General features: G+C 41.9%; 2 protein-coding genes across 2 annotated transcripts; both read right to left on the bottom strand.

Annotated features, from left to right (window-relative positions):
- Nucleotides 1–2,831: 2,831 nt before the first annotated feature.
- LOC116614431 lies at nt 2,832–6,639 on the bottom strand. The gene is made up of 3 exons (XM_032375425.2): nt 6,427–6,639; nt 4,215–4,442; nt 2,832–3,851 (listed from the first exon to the last, which is right to left on the bottom strand). The coding sequence occupies exons 1-2, from the start codon at nt 6,634–6,636 to the stop codon at nt 4,218–4,220; spliced, it is 435 nt and encodes a 144-aa protein (XP_032231316.1). The 5' UTR covers nt 6,637–6,639; the 3' UTR covers nt 2,832–3,851; nt 4,215–4,217.
- Nucleotides 6,640–13,363: 6,724 nt separating this feature from the next.
- Nucleotides 13,364–25,749, bottom strand: LOC5506976 (glutamate receptor ionotropic, NMDA 1). Its single transcript, XM_032375428.2, has 15 exons — nt 25,068–25,749; nt 23,108–23,284; nt 22,464–22,564; nt 21,751–21,872; nt 21,198–21,372; nt 20,657–20,891; nt 20,233–20,401; nt 19,760–19,857; nt 19,342–19,506; nt 18,713–18,944; nt 18,049–18,197; nt 16,535–16,692; nt 16,143–16,263; nt 15,576–15,726; nt 13,364–14,628 (listed from the first exon to the last, which is right to left on the bottom strand). The coding sequence occupies exons 1-15, from the start codon at nt 25,446–25,448 to the stop codon at nt 14,342–14,344; spliced, it is 2,721 nt and encodes a 906-aa protein (XP_032231319.2). The 5' UTR covers nt 25,449–25,749; the 3' UTR covers nt 13,364–14,341.
- Nucleotides 25,750–26,432: the final 683 nt, after the last annotated feature.

The following is a 26,432-nucleotide window of genomic DNA, read 5'->3' as shown; positions in this document are numbered from 1 at the left end:
GTAACTGGCTTGAGCGATTGGTTTTGGAAAAAAAAACACGAAGAAACGAGCATTATAAAAGCACAACAATAAAAGAAAAATAACTGTGATATTCTCAATATTCTCGTCCTTCAAACTCACCTTGGCAGTGTTTTTTGTCGCTTTCTGTTTATCGCTTGTGTGGTTGTGTTCGTTTTTCGTTGTAAACTGTGAACTTGTCGACTTTCTGCTAGCAAGAAACTCGTCGACACAAGTGAATTATTTTTATAGCTGAAAACATACATCAATCCAAGGCCCTTTCTTTTCAGGATCTCCTTATAGATCTCCACAGATACAGACGTGAATGAATATTATTAGAATGGTAGTGTAGAGCCTCTAAGTCGTCCTCTTTTTGCTGCTGCAACGGACGGGATTCACGAACACTCGGGTAGATTTTACTATCGGCTCGTACTTCAGACAAAACGCTTCCACAAAGATTTCAGCCCATTTGAATCCGCATATTTTCTCATTAAATGCTATTTTCAATCTGCCTTTTTTTGCTGTGAACATACGCAATTTGATGACGGTAAAAAATAATACGTAAAAACGTAAGATAGAGGGGGCCTGGGAGTTGCGCGATTGACTGGATGGATTATGACACCACAGGATACCCGCGCGATGACCACAAAACCAAGTCGCATAGCTATACCATATTTCTATATCTTTGGAGCTCCGCGCGCGGCCTGCGGCCGCGCTGGCTCCGCTATAAACTGCTTCTTGGCTTTTCTATATTTCAGATTCTTGGTCAACACATTGACAAAAAAAGTTCTTGAGCTAGAAAAGAATGAAAACCTTGAAAAAATAATGGATTCATTTGGGATATCCCGCAGATTTGAATTCAATTAATTGAACTGGAAGTGTTTAGCAATGGCCAATGCTAACGTATTTATTCCATCGACTTACTATCACTTATAAAAGCAATTGTTCGACTTAGAACTAAATTCTTGCCTGCGACGAGGTTATCTTTTGTAATATTTTTGTGTCTTGAATAAAGACTGAGTCGAATAGTAAATGGTTCTTTTACTACATTGCTGGTCAACGGTCAGCAAACGACTGACTCGCTAGTTACATGCTTGGTCATAAAATCAACTCAAATCACGCGTTACCAATGTGACGGTAACAACATTACATTTCTCCCTTCTTTGGAGAAAACCTAGCCCATATATAATAGACGTAATTCAAACTAAATTAAAGTATACAATCAAAATGACCCTGGGAAACTAAGTCCTTTAGTCTATCATTGGCTCTAAGAATAAAGTTCAAAATCAACAGTTCTAACATAGTTTGTTTGAGAGATGACTACTTGTCGCAAACGTAGTCATCTAACTTGTGCGGGCGTGATCGTGCGCGTTGCGGGTAACGCCGCGGAGGGGTGACATCTGCCGGGGTAGGTGGATCTTGATCTGGGACATCATCTTGGTCTTCCGCAGGTGCAGGTACCCTCTTGAAGAAGGACGAGTTTCTTGTGACATTGACACCATCCTCGCTGTGACCATAGAACCTTTCTTTCCTACGATCATGCGTGGTCTTGCGTCGTAGGGTGTGTCGCTCTTCCGCTTTGATTCGTCCCGCTTCACTAGAACCGTATCTCCTTCCGCTAGAGTCAAAGGTTTGACATACCGCTTGTTATCCGCATACTGCTTCATCTTCTCCTTTGCCGCTTGGTCACACTGTCGGATCTCTTGATCGGCGCAGGGTACTGCAGTCTGAGGCAACTTCGTTCTCAGCGCCCTGTCGACAACGCTGTTGCTGGAGCGACTCTTGTCGTGCTGTGAGGCGTTGCGCGGTAGTTTCTCAGCAGCCTCTGCATTTCTTGCTTGTAACTCTTGTTCTCCGTCTTCGCAGTCTTGATCACTTTCTTCACGGTCCGGACGAATCTCTCCACTTCTCCGTTCGCTCTTGCCCATTTGGGAGTGACTACTGTATTGGTTTCCATGCAAAGGGTTTGCTTGGGGCCAGAATAACGTAAAGACATTTTTTTTTTTACATATTGAGCTTTGAGGAAATCTGACTGGTCACAGTAACACTATGACCCTTGACTTACTATCACTTATAAAAGCAACTGTTCAAAAAATTCGTAAATTCTCGCCTGCGACGAGGTTATTTTTTTAAACCTGATTTTTAGTAAATACATCGACATAAGTTTAGTCTCGCCACCAGTCCTAGTGTACGTTAACTACGCCTCCATCGCATCTTATCGTATTTACCAGTCGAAGAGGGTAGATTATATCAATGCAGATATGCGCATTAGCCGATTATAGTGATCGGTATTTGTGTACATACTTAATGCTTCCTGGTACGTATACATCGCCTTTCTGTACTGGCAACAAGCTTTGTGCACATTTCTTCAGCTTGGCCATTCTTTTTTAAACTACTCAAACGCGTATCAGTAATCCTGCATCGCCTTTTTGTATTAACCAAGAGAGAAATGAGGGCTAGAAATGCGTTTCACTTGCACTCTCTTGTCACCAGACTCTATGGGCATATTTAAAGCTGGCGGATGCCTCAGTATCGCCTCTGAATGGAAGTCACATGACTAAAAAATAATTATATTAAATTCCACGTGCCTCTGAAATTGCTTGTTTTGATTGACTTGGTTTCTAATAGTTTCTTGTCTAGTTCCCAAGCTTTCGCAGACGCAGGTGTGGAAGGGCTGGTGTAGAGCAGCTCTAGGGAGGTGATATTTTCCCAAGTGCCTTTGCGAGGAGCTGACTTGGCAAATATATAAAAAAACTGAGGGAACATAACGTGTGTAGCCTTTGGGTGAGGGACCGCATGAAGAAGTTCGGGACTGGGAAGAAAAGGGGAAAGGCCAGACTAACTACATTTTAATAAAAAAATAGTAATATACATAAATTCCAATAGGCGGCCTACCTACGACTTCAACGTCCAGTTGATCAGCTCAAAAGACAAAGGTCCCGGATGAATATAACGTTTTTTTTTCACAGAATGTATAGTTCCAGAAACCTACCTCCATACCCCCTCCCCCATTGAGGGTATTCGAAATTCCGGGGGGGGGGGAATAACCGCCCAGGAATTTCCAGAGGGGAGGGGGGGTGGGTAAAATGCCCTTTTTACTTAACAGTTACTGTATTATTTTTTTCCAAGGGGTTGGAAATTCCAGAGAGATGGGGGTTCAGATGGGGGTATGGATATTATCTGGACCTACACAATGATTATGAGAGGTTTGAGAGCAAGGACCTGTAAGTATCAGTTCTAGTTTGATTGGTTCGCTATATATTGAATGTGGGGCAAGCTATCCTACCTAGACAACTATACCTAGTCCCCTCTCTCCATGGATCAGATAGCTATACGGAAAACGAGCTATCAAAAAATGAAACTTTCAAAATTTCCGAAAATTCAAGTACCCACATTACTTGTCAAGTACTTTTACATGATTTTGATGAATTATCGTCTTATACAATTAAACCCCGTTCAGTCTCACGAATTTGAGATCTTCGAGATCGAGTTATTGGAGTTCTACTACGTTTTTTTTTGGCTTCTCCAGTCACAACCCTTGCGAGTTTTTCATAGCTAAGTGATTAGGCAACGTCTTGCATTTTCTGCTATTCTTGCCACCGTCTCAGAGCATTGAATACTCGATGCAGAGTTGCTCCTCGTCCCTATTTGCGTGTCCACGCAAGTAAAACCTGAGTACACTGCTCTAAGGTATCGCGGTAATCATGAACACAGCTTTCGATCAACGTCTCCTCTGTAAGACATCGAGCGACTGATTTTCAGGCTTCCGGTTTACGGCTGGTTGTTAGAATGCAAGCAATATCCTCTATTCCAACGAGAGAGACTAGTAAGCGGCGACTGAAGAATGTGTTTGCCTGTAGAAAAAAACAACAAGACTGTTTGGTTTTTAACAGTACTATTCTAGTTTTGATGTGATGAGAGTGAATCTAAAAAGAGAGGGATCCAGGATTATTTGTCAGAGAGTGGAGCGAGAGAAAAGAAAACAGCAAAAAACCGCCATCTTGGATTTTGAGCAAAAAAGGGATCATTGGGGGAGCGGGTGCTGTTTTTTTTTTAGCAAAAAAAAATAAAATAAAAATAAAATAAAAAAAAAACCACCATCATTCAAATGCCTGCATGTAGTGGACAGAATGGTAGATGGGAGACCACAACATTAAAATTATCAATAAAGAAGTTAGATTTACTGTGAATGCTATATGTCATGTATTTTACATTACCTTTCAACAGTAGATTCGCAATGTATCTGCTCCTATTGTTCCCATTCTCGTCACAGTCAAGTCAAGATAGTAACGTCTTTCTATCTTGGAGGACTGTAAGTTCTTGGAACAGCTTGCGCCCGCCACCTCATTGATGATTTCTTGCTTGTGCTGTTCAACCACGTCTTTCAACACTTCCATGTCGCTTTCACCATCGATCATTATCCCACAACACTCAATGCCATAGTCCTGCAAAAATACAATTTATCACACAAAAGTCAGGGGCATTGGATGAGAGCAAAACATTCCAGATCAATAGGAGTATTTTAAATCATCATCATATTCGGACCTAAAGCACCTATTAAAAAAATATTCAGACGTCGCACTTAATGGGCCAGACGAAGTTGACTTGCGTTTAACGGAGTTTCCGTTTAAGGAATCAAAACAATTCGGAACATCAACAGCGAGGCGACTGGGTGTGTATATCGTGCTTTTGCTGTGCAGAACCATGCCAAACTTTATTCTGCCGTGCTGGACTTGATTCATAAATCCGACATGTCAATCACGTGCGTATAAATAGACAATGAGTAAAGAGATAACGTATAATAGCAGCCATGTCCCACAAATGCATCACAAAGACGCTAATCGACGGCAAAAAAATATGGTTTGAATTTTTTTTTTGCGAATTTGGGAGAGTAAGCACATCCCAGTCACGTAGACAATGATAGTTTCGATTTCTTTGACCGGAAACTAGAAAGATAACAGATGCAACTCAAACTACTGGAAAAGCGCAAGATTACGGAGAAACGAAAAAGAAACTCAAGGACAAGAACATTGTAAGTAATACCATTAAAATAGCCTTAGCAAGCCTCGAATTATTGGGGGGGGAGCCCCATACAGAAACTTTATAGTGTTTGATGTTACCCTAGCTTACTACAATAATAAAATATGTTAAATAAAAGAATGATACTGTCGTTTGTACTTTTGCTGCAAATCTTGGAGCTTGCGATTATTACCGTTTGCGCATCAGCGGCCGTTTGCTTGTTCTGACTCGAGTCGGACTCCCAAAGACGATGTTCTTTTGTATCGCGCAATTTAAATTTTTTTTTTAATTTCAGGCTCCCGAATTTTCGCTTTTACCGGGATTCTGAGTGGCGAAAAATGCGCACATTGAATTTGACAGCTCGGGGGATAATTTTGCAAGTTTCTCTGTCGAAAGCAATTCTCTTAGACTTTTTTTTACAACTATGCATGGCTCTTTCAACCTATACGCTATGCTCAAATGACAGCAAGAGCGGGCGAACACTATCTAGTTCGAGGAAAAAGCAAAACTAAAAATAAAACTAGAACACCTTGGCTTTCCAGTGATAACCTCACTAGTTCGCCTGGGGTAGTTCGTAGTCAGGCTTAAACATCGAATTTGACTTTCCCTACTACGTTTTCTTGCACTGAAATAGCTGCAATTTAACGAAAATAGCCTTGAAAACACATAGTACATAGTACGAAGAGAGCACTGATTTATCTGATTATTGCCAAGTTTCGTATTTGTTCAGTATTGATCTAGATTCGTGCCATGTCAGACCCCGTCCCTACGTTTTTGCTTTCGTTTGAAAACGCAACCTTTTTGATACAGATACAAGTATCGTCCAGAGTCCACTTTGAAAACGATACGCTTCCGGTGCCATGGGGACGGACGATAACGGAACCTTCGAAAACGATGGCGTGACAACTCAGGTCTAGTCCACTTGGCGCGCGAGAACGCATGCGTTGTACGGCTTGTTTTCGTTTTCGTATGTTGCGTTTTCAAACAAAAACGAATACGTGGGGAAGGGGTCTCAATTACCACCGAACTCGTAATTTTTTTTTTTTACCAAGGCTGGGCAGTAAGACAATTTTTTGACTATCCATCACGTTCGGTGATCGTGTTTTACTTTCCAAAGTCGCTGAAAAAAAAAAAAAAACGATTAACGTCAATATTTTTAGTTAAATCCGAGCAGAATTCCTGATCCGCATCCGACATGTTGTACATGTTTTGTTTGATATTTGAGTAGCCCTTATCTGGCTTTTATTTTGCTTTGCGCGCGTCAGATCTATACATTGATGTAGACGTCGAACCGTCGTTAACCCGGTCCAAATAATAATAATAATAAAATCATGAGCACGATGTTTGCATCGGACCTTATTTTAAAGAAAGAATAAAGGTGAAGCTTACGAAAGCAAAATAACGACTCACCTGAGTTTCTACTTCATCCTTGAACCATCGCGTCAGACCAGGGAGGTAGAACCCGTCTCCAAACACTCGATCACATCGGTACGGCGTCTCACCACCATGGACGCACTTCAACACGTGAACACAGTCCTGATCCCCGCAGCCAGTCCTACCGTGTTCCTGGCAGTTCTCAGATGCACATACACTGCATTCTACGCAAAACTCATAGCGCATGTGTCCTAGCTAGTCCCAGTCACGTGACAGTTCCTCAAGAGATTCTTCAAGGAGCATGCGCACTCGAACAGCGAGTCCTTGTTCGCACACGTCACCATCGCACGTGGTAAAGGTTAGAATGACTTTGATGTAGCGTTTACCACAAAGGAGAAACAAGTCGTTTTGGTTTTTCGTACCGAAGACAAAACGTGCACCATTTCGAAACAGACGTGATGGGCTTCTGCAGCCAAAATGCTTAACGAGTCGAGATTCAAGCTGCAGAAACAAGCCATAGGGGACAAAGCCGTCCGGAAAGTGAATGAGCAGAGAACAGGGGTCGCCATCTTTGAGAAAAACTTTAAACTCTGGCGAGGAGGTGAGTTGGGCTGGGACTAAATACTGCAGTGATTCCTTGCCGTTTTCATATGGTGCGTTACACCTGGCGACCAGACCGTAACGCTCCATCATGGATAGAAGATCTTGTTGGGTCTGGCTGTTGCCAGGGACAAACTCGCCAAAAACGTCATCTTTTAAAGATTGGTGAAGGACTCCCGTCTCCTCTAGGGTCTTCCAGTGCTTTGCGCGCGAAGGATCCTGCAGGAACCCAAAATGTAATAAATAGTTAATTTAGCTGAATGTGCTAAATGTTGTATTCTTATTAAATGGTTAATATAGTTCACACAAAATCGGTTTTACACACATTGATACCAAAATGAACAAAAACCGAAAAACGTGACAAAAATAAAAATAGATAAAGTAAAAAAAGATAAAAAAATTATAAAGTGGAGGACATCAAACAGAAACTCTAAACGTTATGCTCCAACTAGTTACTTGAAGAAATATATACAAGTATATAACCTGTATGTATCGTTATTTATTGTTTGTTGACAAATAGAAATGAAATCTTACCATTTCTTTAAAGGTGCGTATTGTGATCAACTTCTTGAACAAATTGATGAGCCACTGACTCTGCAGCACTACCGTGACCGCGTGCTTGACGATCACCCGCAGATCGTGGAAGAAGTTGAGCATGGTGTTAAACTCTACATCGTCTGTGATGAAGCACTCATATTGGGCGATACGCCGTACCTCGCTTAGCTGAAGGAAGTAGACATTGCGCTTTATCTGCTGCGCTATGGCCTTCTCGAAATTGAACCATTTGGCGGGTAGCGTCTCTCCCATGTACGGCTCTGACTTCAGCACACTAGCGATCTTGGTTCTTAGATCATGTATTCCCTTTTTACCTGATGACTTGCTATTGTCTACTGCATTGAAGGGTCGATCACGTGCTCGTCGTATGTCTTACCACAAATTGCTTCGGCCAGGAATGCGTGCGCCTGCTTAACTGGAATGCTAGGTTTGTCAGCGTGTGTACCCACTATGAGTACAGAAGGGCGTAAGTGCTTTGTTGTAGAAGCGCGGGTTGTGTCTGTCTTTTCTGGGAAACGTTTGCAATCCTTATCTCGCTCCTCCTGGACGCAGTGGACTGTGCCTAGCCACGAGATCAGGTTCTCCAGGTTCGTTTCATTGTTTAACCACCCCCTGTCGTACGCAAGGCTCCGCCTTCTCATGCAGGTTTTTGCTCGAATTGTGCGTGAGGACGTAGACTGCCCTGGAGAGAAAAACACCGGATGTGTGGCGTACTACAAGTGTTGTTCTGGACGTAGACTGCCCTGGAGAGAACAACACCGGATGTGTGGCGTACTACAAGTGTTGTTCTGGACGTAGACTGCCCTGGAAAAGAAAAACACCGGATGTGTGGCGTACTACAAGTGTTGTTCTGGACGTAGACTGCCCTGGAGAGAAAAACACCGGATGTGTGGCGTACTGCCCTGGAGAGAAAAACACCGGATGTGTGGCGTACTACAAGTGTTGTTCTGGACGTAGACTGCCCTGGAGAGAACAACACCGGATGTGTGGCGTACTACAAGTGTTGTTCTGGACGTAGACTGCCCTGGAAAAGAAAAACACCGGATGTGTGGCGTACTACAAGTGTTGTTCTGGACGTAGACTGCCCTGGAGAGAAAAACACCGGATGTGTGGCGTACTGCCCTGGAGAGAAAAACACCGGATGTGTGGCGTACTACAAGTGTTGTTCTGGACGTAGACTGCCCTGGAGAGAAAAAACACCGGATGTGTCGCGTACTACCAGTGTTGTTCTGAAACGTAGACTGCCCTGGAGAGAAAAACACCGGATGTGTGGCGTACTACAAGTGTTGTTCTGGACGTAGACTGCCCTGGAGAGAAAAACACCGGATGTGTGGCGTACTGCCCTGGAGAGAAAAACACCGGATGTGTGGCGTACTACAAGTGTTGTTCTGGACGTAGACTGCCCTGGAGAGAAAAAACACCGGATGTGTGGCGTACTACCAGTGTTGTTCTGAAACGTAGACTGCCCTGGAGAGAAAAACACCGGATGTGTGGCGTACTACAAGTGTTGTTCTGGACGTAGACTGCCCTGGAGAGAAAAAACACCGGATGTGTGGCGTACTACAAGTGTTGTTCTGAAACCTAGACTGCCCTGGAGAGAAAAACACCGGATGTGTGGCGTACTGCCCTGGAGAGAAAAACACCGGATGTGTGGCGTACTACAAGTGTTGTTCTGGACGTAGACTGCCCTGGAGAGAAAAAACACCGGATGTGTCGCGTACTACCAGTGTTCTTCTGAAACGTAGACTGCCCTGGAGAGAAAAACACCGGATGTGTGGCGTACTACAAGTGTTGTTCTGGACGTAGACTGCCCTAGAGAGAAAAAACACCGGATGTGTGGCGTACTACCAGTGTTGTTCTGAAACGTAGACTGCCCTGGAGAGAAAAACACCGGATGTGTGGCGTACTACAAGTGTTGTTCTGGACGTAGACTGCCCTGGAGAGAAAAAACACCGGATGTGTGGCGTACTACAAGTGTTGTTCTGAAACGTAGACTGCCCTGGAGAGAAAAACACCGGATGTGTGGCGTACTACAAGTGTTGGTCTGGACGTAGACTGCCCTGGAGAGAAAAACACCGGATGTGTGGCGTACTACAAGTGTTGGTCTGGACGTAGACTGCCCTGGAGAGAAAAACACCGGATGTGTGGCGTACTACAAGTGTTGTTCTGAAACGTAGACTGCCCTGGAAGAGAAAAACACCGGATGTGTGGCGTACTACAAGTGTTGTTCTGGACGTAGACTGCCCTCGAAGAGAAAAACACCGGATGTGTGGCGTACTACAAGTGTTCTTCTGCAAAGTCCCACACGTCCAGGACGATCTCCTTGCGTTTATAGTCTGTTGCCACCCTTGTATATAAGTCGATCATTAATTCTCTTAAGACTCTCTGGTAGTTACCATCGGTTATTCGGCGACCCCGGTCTGCTCTCAAGGGTTTTCCAATTCATCCAGATCCTCTTGTTTTACTGACGTTGGCGGTTCTTGAGCAAGGTATTCCTCCTGCAGTAATTTTCTCATAGAATCATTCAAAGCCTCTGACTCCTAACAAAACATAAATGTTGTTGCTATAAATACGAAGTTTCTATAACAATAGGGTAATTTATTGTTTCTTATATGGAAAATTACCTTTTCCTTCTGCATGCTTGACAAACGATCTTCGCCAACACGTATTGGCTGCTCATCTTTCTTTTGGGCACGCAAATTTTTCAAAACCACTGCAGCAATGGCATGCTCTAACTGACTCACAGACTCAATTTTGTCAGACACCTTTTGCCAATGGCTAACTTGCTCGACATCCACCTCGAATTTAGATGGTTCTACCTCGATTCCCTCGGAAACAAAATATTGACAAGTAGAGAAGACACAGAAAATAAATAAATAAATAAATAAATAAATAAATAAATAAATAAATAAATATATAAATAAATAAATAAATATATAAATAAATAAATAAATAAATAAATAAATAAATAAATAAATAAATAAATAAATAAATAAATAAATAAATAAATAAATAAATAAATAAATAAATAAATAAATAAATAAATAAATAAATAAATAAATAAATAAATAAATAAATAAATAAATAAATAAATAAATAAATAAATAAATAAATAAATAAATAAATAAATAAATAAATAAATAAACAAATAAATAAATAAATAAATAAATAAATAAATAAATAAATAAATAACGCAGTGGCTATATGCCCGACAGTCGGGACAGTTCTTGGATGCACTAAATGCCCGACAGTTTTTTAATTTATTCAAATAACCCAGTAAATTGTCTTCCTAGTGAGTTCAAAGTATTCTATATTTGTTGAGAAAGGGCAAGCGAATCTGAATTGAGCTTTGTTGTCGGTATTGAATGTCTACCCTTGGTACCAGAGGCTCGAGCCTCACTCATTTACTGTTACGCCGGACTCTCGCACACAAACCGACCCAAAAAAGAATCCCCTATATCTGGGCTTTAATTTGCCATCAAGATTGTGGCGATCAGTAGAGCATTCCATGAGTTTTAGCCGAATGCAACCCGGGTAACCGAGACAAGCGTTTTGCTGCGCTTTAGTAGCCGTAGACGTTACGAACTCAGAAAAAAATCGTCTTAATTTCCTCTTTATATCACGAATCCAAACAAAATTTACACCAAATAGATTCTGAAACGTATAGATAATGTTTCAAGCAACTTCAATTTCAGTACAAATACAGTATAAACATAGTTGTGAACGATGCGCGCGTGCGCACGCTCTAGAGAATACATGAGATGATTCTTTTCTAAGTTAGAAAAATGGGAATTGTACACATGAAAGTTATGGATAACTAAAAAAACGTATTTTTCTCTACTCTACTAAAAGAAGGGGGGCATTAGAGTTCAGAAAACGCCTAGAGTTCTTCAGGCAGGTTGAGACCTATAGGTGTGACTGGCTGCAGCTTGTTTATCCAGTATCGCCTTCGACGTTGATCAGAACTTCTGCGCGTTCACAACAATATTTATACGAGTGATGTAACTGACTATGCAACCGCCCTGAAGAAGGACTCAATGAAGTCCGAAACGTTGGCAAAATCTAGCTTCTGATTTTGTCTTCATTTTATCAATTGCAGTTTCCTGAAAGAAAATGTTTTTGAGAAGGGCGGGTAAAATTTTGATCTCTTAAATTCATCTAGTGTTTGTTTGTTTCTGATATTAAATACTCGGGTGTTTTTATTAAACTTATTAAGCACGGATTTATTTATTCCTGGCTACACCGTCCCAGCAGCACCTCAAGTCGTCCCAATAACTAAGCAAGCACTGCGCCCTTGGGTACATCGTGTTTATGTACACCTTCATATATTACAACGTATCCAGAATTGTTTTCTGGAGGGGGAGGGGGGGGAGGGGGTGTTTTCTGATCTGAAAATCCACGGAAGAACAATATCAAGAAAATTCAGCCAAAAATTGTCGTTTTTGTCAAACGCGGTCATTTCCATATAGCAGGGGCTTCGTAAACATTATGACTTGTAACCAGAAGAGAAAAACAGTGACTGTGACCATCTTTCCTCTATAGAGTATCCAAAAACAAACTAAGATTCCTCCGTCCCAGACCCTCAATATGAAACCTTTTTTTACTGTATGCTTTATAGTTTTGTCTACAAAAAGCACGTCTATTTAGAACCGGATTATTGGACTTTCGCCTGTTGTGTGTGTGTGTGTGTGTGTTGGGGGTGGGGGGGGGGTTGCGTTCGCACCTCCTGCACCCCCTGGATACAGGCGTGAGCATACGAGGATCACAGGAATGATTGACACGAACATCATAATTCCGCGCTAATGTATACTCAGGCATTTTTTTTCCTCACTGGTCGACTAGACAGTGGCGGATCCAGTTTGTTTTCCTAGAGAAGGGGAAGCGGGTTACAGAGGTCGGGATTTACTACAGATGAAACAGTCATTTCCCTCATAAGGGGCGAAAGGAGGGGGGGGGGGGGGGGGTAGAAGTAGCCACGGCAGCACGCGTCGTACCAGATAGCACGTTTTTCGCATCCTTATTGGCTACTTCACAAAGTTGTCAAAGTAGCCAAGGTAGCGCACGTCGCACAGTAATGTTTAATTTTATTACAACATCTCTAGGCTCATCCAAGCCAAATAAAATCTTCTCCCTAGAGAGAACTGTAACTGTGCACGAGTGTTTGCATGATTCTTGGAAATCGTATTTGCTGTCATTTTCATGTAACGTTCCAAATGCAAATGAAGGCGATTATTTGCCTTTGCGTGTTGCACTTTAAGGAAACATGAAATGGATGTCGACTAAACTATGGCTTATTCGATCACTATATTATAGAACGTGCAATAATGCACTATTATTTTTTAAACAGGTTCATTAAGGCGCGTTTTTTCCCCTACCATTCTGGAATGGGATTGGTTGGTAAATAATGTTCAGAATGGCATTCGAGTCATTCTGCTAAAGGTAGTAGAATGGGTGGAACGGCCTTTATTTCATTTCGGAATGGGAACGCGGGATAAACGAAAACGCGCTGTTCCTATTCTAATCATTTTCATTCCGGAATCACAAGTAAAAAGGCGCCCAAGCACATGGGCGTGGTCGTCAGGGGGTTCATAAGGCACATGGGCGTGGTCGTCAGGGGGTTCATAAGGCGCATGGGCGTGGTCGTCAGGGGGGTTCATAAGGCACATGGGCGTGGTCGTCAGGGGGTTCATAAGGCACATGGGCGTGGTCGTCAGGGGGTTCATAAGGCACATGGGCGTGGTCGTCAGGGGGTTCATAAGGTACGTGGGCGTGGTCATTACACTGATCCCGATCGGGCTCTAGATATTTTAAGGGATTATTAGATTTTCTGATTTATTTCTATGGCAGGTAAATCTAAATTCCCTATAGCACATAACGACTATACTCTCATGACCGGCCAAGTATAGCTGAATCAGCAGATCAATAAAACACCCTCTGTAACACGAACCCGATGCGGTAAATGTAAGATACTAATCCACTATTTATATTATACATCCCCTCTATAACACAGACAATATGCGTAAGGCTTCCTCAACATGCAAACCATACCCTCTATGACATGAACATTATAAAGACAATATATAAGGGCAGATGGAATCTAGACCTGGCTAAAGTGACCCCTTTCAATCATCTACATTCTCTAGAACGTGCCCATAATGATTAGATGCTTTTGAACCATAATCTCTATAACATGACCGCTGTGCACACAGTATATAAACTTAAAGGCATTATTAACCTGGTAAGACATTATTAACCTGGTAAAAGTGACCACTATCTGTAATATGTACACCCTCTAGAACGTGGCTATTATTGTTAGAGGGATCCCTTCCAAATCCTCTCTTTTATATAATTCTATTATTAACCTGGCTATAGTGACCTCAAGCCATAATGACGCCCTCTAGAACAAGGCTATAATAGTTAAGGCATTATTAACAGGGCTTAAGTGACTACTAGCTGCAATATACACCCTCTAAAACGTGGCTATAATGGTCAGAGGATTCCCCTCCAAACCTTCTCTCTATATAAACTCTTAAGTTTATGCCTATAAAAAAGGCATTATTACCTTGCTAAAGTGACCTCAAGCTGTAACGTGGCTATAATTATTAGAGGCATCTTTATCAAACCCTCTCTCTATATAAACTGAAAGGCATTATTAACCTGGTAAAAGTGACCACTAGCTGTAATGTACACTATTTTAAAACGTGGCTATAATTGTTAGAGGCATCCTCTTATCATTTCCACTATATGTCTTTATGCCATCCTTCACCTTGTGTGGGGGTCACAGTTAAGTGACCCTTTAACTGTAAGTAAACGCGCTCTCCAGGTTGTTTTCTGGGTTGTATATGGGGTTACGTCGCGCTATGCCGTTACCATCGCCGTTACGACCATCTCCCATCATGCCGTTCGGCTGGTGGTTGGAGCGGTCTTTCTTCATCATGAGGATATTCGCGCGCCATTTGTCGGTTGTTTTCTTAGCGAGTTCCTTCTGCTCCTCTTTCCAGCCGCGGTGTTTATGATAAAGAATCTCAAGGATGATAATCACGATACCGGCTCCGATACCTGCCGCAACCATAATGAATACACCTGGAAGGAAAACACGATTATTGGTGACACCCCTCTAACAGACCCGACACCCGGCGAAATTTTTATATTAACCCGAACAATCTCTTTCTTACCGGAAGTTGAGTTACAAAGGGTAAAAAAAAAAAAAAAAAAAAAAAAAAACTGGTGGAAATTTTAAACTGGTGGGTCCCCTCCTAAAGTCGCCATTACTATGAACAAGAGACACAAAATATAAAAACAATAGAAACTAGTGTTACCATGGCAAGTTTCAAGAAATTGTGTCTTGTCGTTGTTATGATCAACCTATCAGAGACACTAGAAAATGGGGGATTTACCTCCCTCCCCCTCCCCTCTGGAAATTCCTGGCCGTTTGAATCCTCACCCACGGAATTTCCAATTCCCTCAGGGGGTGGGGGGTATGGATATTTTCTGGAACCACACAATCTAACTAAATGACCCGCGAAAAGAATAAGAAGAATATACTTCAATTTTAATCATAAAAAGTAGCTTTTTTTATTTTTTTTATTTTTAGTGGCTGGAGAATTATTATTTGTGCTTAATTACCTATCCAACATGTGTTGTAGCCCTAAAAAGGCTGGTAAAGTGTTCTCTGTATGACCATACCCAACATCTGTTGTAACCCTGGTGTGGCTGGTAAAGTGCTCTATGTATGACTATCTTACCCAACATGTGTTGTAGCCCTAGTGTGGCTGGTAAAGTGCTCTCTGTATGACTATCTTACCCGACATGTGTTGTAGCCCTGGTGTGGCTGGTAAAGTGGACTATCTTACCCAACATCTGTTGTAGCCCTGGTGTGGCTGGTAAAGTGCTCTATGTGTGACTATCTTACCCAACATCTGTTATAGCCCTGGTGTGGCTGGTAAAGTGCTCTATGTGTGACTATCTTACCCAACATCTGTTATAGCCCTGGTGTGGCTGGTAAAGTGCTCTATGTGTGACTATCTTACCCAACATGTGTTGTAGCCCTAGTGTGGCCGGTGAAGTGTTCTCCGTGTTGCATTTAGACGCGTCTATCCAAGTCGTTTCGAGCTCTTCCATCACTCCGCTCTCGTGGAAGTTGAGGATTGCGAGAGAGATTGCGTTACTCCATGGTGAACCCTGAACAATATGTCATAATCATTTCCGTGAACACTTTTAAAGGCCTGGACATCACAAAATGATACTTTCAAAAGCCTGTAGAGAAATCAGCAAGGGTCCAAGATTTAAGTAAAAAAAAAATATTTATTCTTTGTATCGAGCACTGTGAGTCAAGATCAAAATGCGCACGTGACGGACTTAACTGGTAAGTGTGTAGACACGCACTGCTCTATCCAGTTTACAATTATGTGAATCATAGTAAAAATCATGTGATGATGGTGGTGATGATGGTGATGATAATGATAAGATGATAATGATGACGATAACGAGAGTCAGCGGCTACACGTAGGCTATAACGATTATAAGGAAAAAATTGATGGCTGTCGAATGGGTTGCGTCGCTCTTAGCTCTCAGTGATGTGATAGAGCGAAACATACCTTTGGCATGCCGATGCCGTACCCAGAACGGCCAAAAAGCTCTCCAGCAGTAGTCAGTGTGCAGTCCTTAGATGCTTCATAGTAAAGTACCGGGGAGTCCCAGATAAACGCCTTCAATTCGCTGTACAGATAAAAAGTATACAATCCTTACTTGACTCCCAAAACCGGTTTCTTGCGCGTGCCAATATTAGCTTGTAACCAGACCAGTAAACAAACAGTCGAAATGTATGTACTGTAATCACCAAGCACATGCTTGATTTGTGAACAGTCAACTTGGAACGTGTCACAACAAGTCTCAGTGCCTGAATTCTCGCTTGTGATTCTTCAAGACAATAAAAACTCCACACATATTTCGGATGTTCACTTCCCTATATACAAGTAGCCTGACCCACCCGTTTTTGACCTTCTCGATGCCTTCCTTTGCCGTCTTGACATTGTACCCCTCCATGAATGTATACATGGAAGAGAGCTCTACTTGCCGCCTGAAGTACGCATCCACGCTACTGTTGGCCACCGTCGCGTAGATGAACTGCTTGGATGGGTTCCGCAACTGAAACATTATCATAAGAGGGAGTGGTGCTAAAAGGTAAGATGTGTCAAGTCCCTGAATATGGGATACAAGAAGAGGTAGGCAAACAGAAACCAGTAACTGGATGTGAGAAACAGAAAGAGCAGTAAGATATGTCATTTAGGAAGCGCACGGTAGGGATTTGCTAGCTTTTGCTCGACAACTTGATAGAAAAAGTAAAACTAAAAAGACTACCGGCAAGCTGTAGAAAAAACACTAGAAGGTCTGCGTAGGCGTGGTGTAGTAGTAAAGGTATAAATCAACACAATAATGAAAAGGCATGTTAAAAGCCTCTGTGAAACAGTGTAGAGCGCAACTACTCTGTTTCACAAGATAAATTCTAGAACTTTAAGCGATGTCTCTTTTTTTTAGTTATTTTTTTCGGTGTTTTCCCTCCCTTAAGATAATTCCCTTGAATTGCACTGTGAACCCCTTCTGCGCATGGTGGCGCCACAGTTGTATAAGAAAACAAAGCGAAAGGCGAAAGTCGAAAGTCGGTACCCCCATTTTTTATTTGCTCAAATAGTTAAATATATACCAAAAATGATGTACTGAAAGAAGAAAAAAAGTTGGATAGTAGAAGTTTGTTTATTTTCTCATAAAAGCCGTAAAAAAAATACTTCAAAATGGCGCTTTTTACCGTATAGTGGCAAAAAAAGCGTCTTTAAGTGCGATCTCCTAAAATGTGATTTGTTGTGAGCATAAGCTACTACAAGATATTGTTTAGGAGATCGGATTTTGGCAGCTCGTCAAACAGAACTTCATTTTCTAAAGGCCACAGGCACTACAAGTACTTGTAAAGTAGTGTGTAAAGTAGAGCACTCCTAGAAATGTATTTTTTCTAGTAAGAATAAAGATTAGATTAGATTTTGAAAACTAAGAGTTTGGATTGGTGCGCGATCAGTAAAACTGCGTCATCTCTACGCCCCTCTGTTGTGAAAACGAGGTCGGTTACCTCCACTTTTTATTACATTTTTTGAAAGCCCTTAATTTCAATATTGTTTATGTCAAGCTTTAAAACAATTCTGTGGGTAGTAGAACTATTTCAAGGGAATTACCCTAACAACTCCAAGGATTTCAGAAGAAGAGACCCCCCCCCCCGCCCCGCGCCCCTTTGAGGCCCCTTCGGTTTTCCTGTGGGATTAGGCCGCCCTTATTTTCGGAATATAAATATCTTTAGAATAGGGTAATACTCGGTTTAAAACCACAGTTTTCCAGATCACACAGGAAATGTGACATGTTAGGTGAGAATTTTTGACATCGTAAGTCCGGAAATGTCCAAATACCTAAATAAAGTTTGTTAATTTCAGAACTTGTGTAAATTACTAGATGACTTACATTTGGATCGTCGATACCGCTGACCACAGCTTTAGGTCGATCGAGGACGAGGAAGGCGGCGAGGTTCGCGGTGTAGCTTGCAACGATTATCATAGCAAAGCCGGCCCAGACCATCCCAAGCACGCGCGCACTGAAGCTCCGCGGGGTGCCTGGGAACGACATATGGGTATTGCATCTTTTTATAGATATTCCATTTCGCCATTCACAAAACCGGTCGACATTGTTTAATTTGTATAAGCATGCGCGTGCTATATAAATCAAGCTTGTTTCATAAAGGCGTTCTACTTACTTTTCAACCTTTTGTTGATTTATAGATTGTCTACGCCATCTAGTTTTTCTATAGTTTGTATGTAGTCTTTATAGTTATACCATTGTTTTGAAAACAATGTCAAAAAACCAATTGTCTTTTTTCTAGCTCGCTCGGTTGATTCCTTATTAGGACATTACATACCATATTTGGGAGTCCACTTCACTCATTTCAAAGTCTTTTTTTATCACAGTAGAACTATTTACGTCGATATTTTCCACGTAAACTTGCAGGGATTGCAGGCCGCTATTTTGAAAAATCAGGCCCAGTCTCTTACGTTTTAGAACATCACAGGTTTCCCGCGTACTTGTCCCAGGCTCTCTTAGACGATTTATTTAACGTTGCATCTAGACCTACCTTCTCCGATTCCACTATTCAACAAAACGCCCCAACTAAACCACATCGCGCTAGACAAGTTGAGTGCAGTCTCCTCTTTTTCTTTTCTCGCAAGCTTGAACCGACCAAACGGGCTAAACCGGTCTAGCAGGTACAGGATGACGGCGACGATATGCACGGAGAGGAGCACGAGGAGCCACAGGTGGATCTGGAACGGACGCAGGAAGGAGTCCAGGCTGTTGCTCTGTTCGTTCTGAGGGATATTAATGAATTCAGTAAATGGCATCTAAATAAATGGCTGTGGAAGCATGTCACCACCAGTGGGTTCTGTTACAAAGGCAACTGGAGTGATGATTAAATGAATGGAAAAGGCAAGCTTATACGAGACGGTCAAGACCTCTGCGCCGCGTACTGTACTTAACACAAATACCTGCAAATTCACGTGGAATTACTGTTGTAAAAGGGAGGGGGATTGGATCGATTAATGCCCTTATAAGGAATTGACAGAGTCAGCATTTAAACCGATTGTTTAAAATTGTCTATGAAATGTTTTGGTAGCCTAATGACTATGGCAGATTTGTTTCCACTTTTTTGTTTTGTCTCGCCATCTTCTTATTACCCTTTGTTTTGTCTCGCTCTCTTCTTATTACCTTTTTGACTAAAATAGTGAGACCCTGGTACTTGAAAGGTTTGGAAAATTCGATCCATTCTGCGCGCTCGTTGTTGATGGTCAGAGCGGCGACGATGAGGTCGGCTTTTCCCTGGATCACCTCGCCGACCATGCCATTCCACTGCTTAGTGTCGGACCCGTTGACCTATGGAAAGCGAGGAAACAGCGCTATCATTTTCGTCTCCGTACATCATTATATCAACTGTGACGTGACATCATCATCATCACTTTCCTCGTCACAATCATCATCATCATCATCATCATCATCATCATCATCATCATCATCATCATCATCATCATCATCATCATCATCATCATCCTCATCATCATCATCATCATCACAATTACATACTCCTTGCCATCATCGCTATATATCATTTTGTAGCTTCGATACCCACCCTTCTGAGTGACCCGTAGCTGCCGTCCTCAGACAGGCTGACGCTGTATGTGAAGTTGACCTTTTCTCCGAGCCTGATCAGAAGGTCCATGCAGAACCCTAGAAATGATGAGATGTCAGTCGTGGTCCGCATCATATAGAACGCAACACTTTCATCATGATCATGATCATCATTCTTATCATTATTTCACCATCGCCATCGCCATCGCCATCGCCATCGCCATCGCCATCGCCATCGCCATCGCCATCGCCATCGCCATCGCCATCGCCATCGCCATCGCCATCGCCATCGCCATCGCCATCGCCATCACCATCAACACTATCACCATCAACATTATCACCATCAACACTATCACTATCACCATTACTACAATACAACCGTATAATCGCCATCGTCATCGCCATCACTAACATAATCACCATCAGCACAACGATCATCAATACTTGATCCTTGATCAAAACTTTTCAGCTCACCATAGCAACAGTGTCGGTCAGGTGAGGCCTCCACGCTACCCGAGTCAGTATCGGAGACAGTCCCCGTGCAGAGCACATGCTTTGCCGTATTCGTGTCAAGATCGCTGCACCGACCGCTTGTGGGGATCGGCTTCACGTACACAAACGGCTCTCCGACCAGCGTCACCACCTGACAGGTATAAAACATCGTGCTTTAACACGACTGAGAAACCACGGAATAACAATACAGGGCCGTGTAGCTGGGGGTAGAGCACTGGGGGCGTCCCCCCCCCCCCCGTCTTCCTAATATTTTCAAAAATCATAAGGAAATGATCAGTAGGGGCGTGGCTGTGGCCCCAACATTTTCTTAATGTTTCTGTATTGTGCCCCCCCCCCCCCCCCCTAACTCCCCCCTTCCACCCCTAACAAAATTGTGAGAGCTCACCCGCAGATGGTTGGACAGGAAAACCCCCGTGGGGGTGGTGTTGAGGTTTCCAGGCCATATAATGCTCTCGTTAATTGAAACATGTCCATTCTCATATAAGCCAACCACATCGAGCGCGTCGCTAGAGCTTTGTCTCCGATTTATTAGCCTGTAGACTGCGCTTTTCCGGTCTCCGTCGCTGTTGAAGGCGATAGGTCCAGTCGTGCCACGTGGAAGTGACACGTTCACGAGAGCGCTAAAAACAAATATATATATTTATATAATATATTCCAGTTGAAATCTTTTACCGGGAGCCAAAACAGTGCTCAACTGATCTCGCTCGGTCGATTCCTTATTAGGACATTACATAACAAGAATTTCCAAGAAAATTGCAGGAACTCGAGTTCGCCATTTTGAAAAATCGGCCAAGATTCTAACGTTTAAGAATGCCATAGGTTTCCCGCGCGCTCGTTCCAGGCTCTTTTAAATTTTTAATAAGTACAGCTATTGACTAATCTATGGACTCCTCCGCGGCACTGTTATATGAGGGATAACCACTCACTTGAAGAGTTCCTGGCCGCTCGACCATTGTTGTGTCTCTCTGCAGCTTGCGGTCGGAGTGGTCAGGGTTTTGCCCGCATTAGCTAGGTTTTGCAAGGCAGTGGCCGAGATGATTGTAGCGTCTTTCAGCTGGGAAATCTCGCTGTTGCCGTGTAGAAGCTCGATGCCGATTACCCCTAATGAAGGGAGAATGAGTAACGCAATATTCTTCAGTTAAAGGTGCATATGATTATTTAAGTGACCTTTACATTCGCTAGGACAATATTAGGTTGCCTGAGACCAAGATAAATATATATCTGACAAAGCAATAAATGTTTCTTAAATATACATATCTAACACAGACCGCACGGATTGTGTCCTTTGTCTCTATTGCCTTATATGGGCATATATTTGTGTCCGTATTGAGGAGTTAAATCGATTAAAGTAAGTAGAAAGCAATTTGAGTTTTCTCTGATTCTTGTTGAGATTTCTTAAAATCGCTGTATTCACAAATCGTGTTATCAATTTTTTGCGATACCTATTTTTCGCGTCACTTAACGCGCATTCCCCAATACCTTGCGGCAAATTCTCCCTGGCCACCCCTGACAGTGCTTGCTGTGTCACAATCCAAATATAGCCCTCTCCTGTCATCTTGAGTGACGTGGCGTTGTAATACACAACACTGGCATCCTGCGGACTGGAGAAGAACACACAGGATGTACGACGGTACACACAGGGTGACCAACATAAGACACAAGTGGCGAACAGAATACACAGGGAGGCCAACATAATACACAGGATGACCACCATTACCCATAGGTGGCGAACAGAACACACAGGGTGACCAGAATAACACACAGGGTGACCACCATAACATTGACGATGATGATGGTGATGATGATGTTGATGACGATGATGATGATGTTGATGATGATGATGATGATGATGATGATGATGATGTTGACGATGATGATGACGATGATGTTGATGATGTGGTGGTGGTGGTGGTGGTGGTGCTGTTGGTGGTGGTGGTGGTGATTATGATGATGATGATGATGATGATGATGATGTTGATGATGATTATGTTGATGATGATGATGATGATGATGATGATAGCGGTGTCGAGGGTTTTTTAGTTTATGATAACACCCATAAAATCGGAGGTGCATGTCGGAATGACGAGTGACGTTGTTGCCAATGTTGCTGTTGTCTATAGCAACGGAATGATTAACTCTTGACAGTGTCTTCTGTAGTTTTGTGCGTGTTAAGATGTCAGACGGGCGCTAACCTCGCACTGAACAGAATAACTCGAGACTGTGTCTTCTGTAGCTGTTGCAGATAAGAAGTGACATTTTCTGATCCACTGGGGAACATAACCGTCTTCTCAATCTGCAAAACATTATTTATATGCTAATAAAGCAAGACACAGGAGATTCGCGATAACTACGGCTCTTGCTTCTCAAGCCGGAGAACCGGAGCTCAATTAATGGTCATGTCATTATAAGAGGGCTTTTATTACATAAATACTTTGAATCCCTTGAATTAAGATCAAATATCACACACCAGCATATGTATTGGGGGAGGGGGGGGGATGAGTTAAATAACCGCTGGGGGACAATGGTCCGTTGTAATATATTTAGAGACACACTCGTGCTGGAGGCGATCTGTATTCCGTCAGTTGCCATGGTAGCGCAGTATGTACAATTACTTCGACACTTTATTCCGTTTTCAATAGCTATAAGCAGTTAAACTCATAAGTGAACCTTCACGTTTAATGATTATTTTTTCCCTTAACGTGTAGGCGTTCTCAGTGTTTTTCATTAAGAGAAACTTGATTAAACTAGTTTGCAGTAGAAAAAAAGTGACAACCCTGATATAACTAGCTTTTTAAAACGGATTTTAGAAAGAAAAACGTATATCTGGTTTGTGTACCTTGATGTCACTCTTCTCGGCCAGCGTGGAGAACCTTGTTATTATGGCGCGACTGTCCTGATCATTGCTGGTCAGAAGAATCACTTTATTCCACTCAAAGTACTTGAGAAGACGCAGCCAAACGTCTGCCTGGTCAGAATACGGGGGGATGGTACGCAGGAACGACTCGTGGATAGTCTAACAGATAAACAGCACCAAGTGACAATAATAAACAAACCTAATCCTGGTCGGAATACGAGGTGACGCGCAAAAAAGACTCGTGGATAGTCTAATAGACAAATAGCGCCAAGTGATAACAATAAATAATACTTTCTACGACAGACAATTCGTTAATATAGACAAATTGTTAATATAGATAAGTCATAATATAGACGGTGAACTCTACATCACGTGCGGTGACGCCACATAATAAATATAAGATACGGAAGTGGGATAATGTTAGCGTAATTAATACGTTGTTTGTTACTTCGAATCAAAATTAGCCTCCTCCGCATCTCAAAGAAAAGAAAGAGAAAAAAGAAGAAAACAGTGAAAAAAACTAATTTCTCCTTAGTCTTTCTTCTCCGCAATTTCCCCACAGGTAACCCGTTTATTCCTAGCCTGCTTGCAGGCGGTACTCGGTGTTTATTGCGGAAAACCCTCTCCGTTCTGTTGTTGGGCGCCATCTTGTATTATAAGCCGCGTGGTTCCTGGGGGCGCGTTCTTTTCCTTCTTTCTTTTCTTTCCAATTCGGAGTGGCCTGCCGAGGCTAAACTAATATAATCTTCACGATGTACATCTACTGGCTACTAACACCCCTACCTCCCCCCACCCTCCACTCTAACGGATCTTAAGCTAAGGAACGGATTTTGATCAGTTTCGAAAGCAAATTTTGCCTCAAATTGCATTGACAATGAGACAATGAGGAAATAAAAAGCAATGTGAGTACATTGAAAATAGTGAAAATATAATAATGCTAAAAATACAGCGAAAATATGACAATTGCTAAAATATGGACACAGTGAAAATTTGACAATTGCAAAAGGATTTTGCGGCACTAGTATCACAGTCTTATCTTTCTTAGGCGAAATCCGCAAGTAATATAAACTAAGCTCTCTGTGTAAAAAAACACCGAATACTCCAAAACAAAGAAAAGTCATTTGACAACGTAATTAAAATTTCATTAAAAAGAACCGAGAAACGTTATTTGAAAGCCTCCGACTTGATAAAAAAATGGTTGTCATGTCAGGAAGAAATATCATTGTTTCTTTTGTATCTGATATATGCGCTACTGCATAGAAGTGTTACATTGAACCATAAAGATGTGCAAATGATTATGTACACAATGTCTAAATATGAATATTCAAAATTGGTCTTGAGATATTTTTAAATGCTTTATCAAATGGCCAAGATAGGCAAATTGGCTTTTCACTTCATAGACCTCTAGAGCATCGCTAGAAATGTTTACTCCTGAGGCTTTAGGTACTTATTCTGTTTATTTTCATTTATTATTTTTCATTTTGTGGAAAAGGCGAATTATTATGAATTAACAATAGAACTGCACTATAATTGAAAAAGGGTGATTATTGTATGGAAATAAAAAGAGCGATACGTGAAATACGTTCCGTGTGGAAAGAGGGATATTATACTTTCTACCGGAGCTGTCAAGCTGTGCCGAAAAAATATACAAAGCCAAAACCGAATTGTTCAAGGAAGCGCTTTTAATTACATAAAAGGGGATTCGTAGGTTAAACGTGTTAATCACTCTGCGTATTCAAAATATAACTTCTTCTTGATGACTTTTGTAGACCGCAAAAGTGAAAATCCGAAAGTGACAGCTTAAGATGAAATTTCAAGTAAATAAATGACGGCGATGTGAGACGCGCGGTTATGATAATAACATAAAAAATGTAAATGTAAGGAAGTAGTCAGCTCGGCTTTGGATTGCTTAGTTATATTCCAAAATAAACACGGGACTTACCTTGTCGGAAAATATAGATTCTCTGGCTGAAATCCCAATGACAGGAATTCGATAAAAACCGCATGCGTACGAAACGGAGATCGGTGGGTCGGTTGTACCATTTGGGTGACTAACTATTACAATATGCACTTGTTTCGCCACAAGCTGCTCGCACACATCCAACGCAGACCGAATCGGATTCTGGCTCAGAATAAACGAGCTGGCGTTGAGCTTTACTCCTGGAAATGTCTCGTTGTTGACATTCACCGCCTCGATAGCTTCTTGAAAAGCCCCTATGGCATCTGTAGACGATAGCATAGCGCCAATATTGAATGTTTTCGCAGAGTCAACGCTATAAGTCGAAAACGCCAACAACAAAAAGAGGCGGGCAGGAATCGCCATTTTCCCACAAAATGCTAGCTACTCCAACACTTGAAACCGACTCTAAAACCGCCGGAAAATTGAATAACGCGGGAAAAACCAATACACAAAGGATCGATTTCACAAATCGTTCCGTATGATTGAACGTTCGAAGCTTGTCGATATCCGATTGTTCGTTATTCAAAAGTCTCTGTCTTTTGAAGTAATGCTGGGGATGGCACAGTTTTTACATGTCAGTGGTTGAAAGGAAGGTACGATCCGATTCGCCGCCATCAGCACTCTGTTTTTATTACTAGTGGTCTCTTACGACCAGCACGCTACTAATTAACATACCAGCTGCCAGCCCTGGTTGCCTAGCAACTCCGCCTTCAGCCAACAAAGACACCTTAAAATTCAAAACAATTATTGTATTCAAGTATTGTATACTTGTGTAACCACAGGTAATAACCGTTAGTGGTTATATTTATATGCTGGTTTGTATTAAAATATCACAAATATTTCAGTTTTTTTTGTGCGTTTGGTTCCGAGAGTTTTCATGCATTTTTTTTTTAATTTCAGAAAGTCATTTTTTATTGCATGTGTAATAGTACGAGCTGATGGAGACTGGCAAAAAAGATAATTTGAACACCTTCCTTCCTTCAAAATCGTTATAAAAAAAAGACAGCTTTTACTTATTTCGAACTTTATTCCCCACTTTCAAATTTAATTCATATTACCCAGAATATGTATTCTTTTATCTTCAGCTGTTTTTTTTGCGCTTGGGCAAATATCCGTCTATGAGTCTGTCTGGGAAGAGTTAAAGAATACAAACCAGGTGGGCACGATACTGACTAGAAAGAACTCATTTCCATCGGTTAATTCGAGCAAGTGACTGAGATACTTCAATTTAAATATCGTTTTTTAATAAGGTATTAAACCTTTATCGTGGGTGGTTATTTTGAAGTTTTCTTGCAGATAATAAGATGTATTTTCAAATGTAAACATTTATAAAGAAGCGGCTGATCA

This window comes from Nematostella vectensis, chromosome 15 (assembly GCF_932526225.1).
Source record: "Nematostella vectensis chromosome 15, jaNemVect1.1, whole genome shotgun sequence".
NCBI classification, from domain to species: Eukaryota; Metazoa; Cnidaria; class Anthozoa; order Actiniaria; family Edwardsiidae; genus Nematostella; species Nematostella vectensis.
This window is presented reverse-complemented; position numbering and strand designations above follow the sequence as displayed.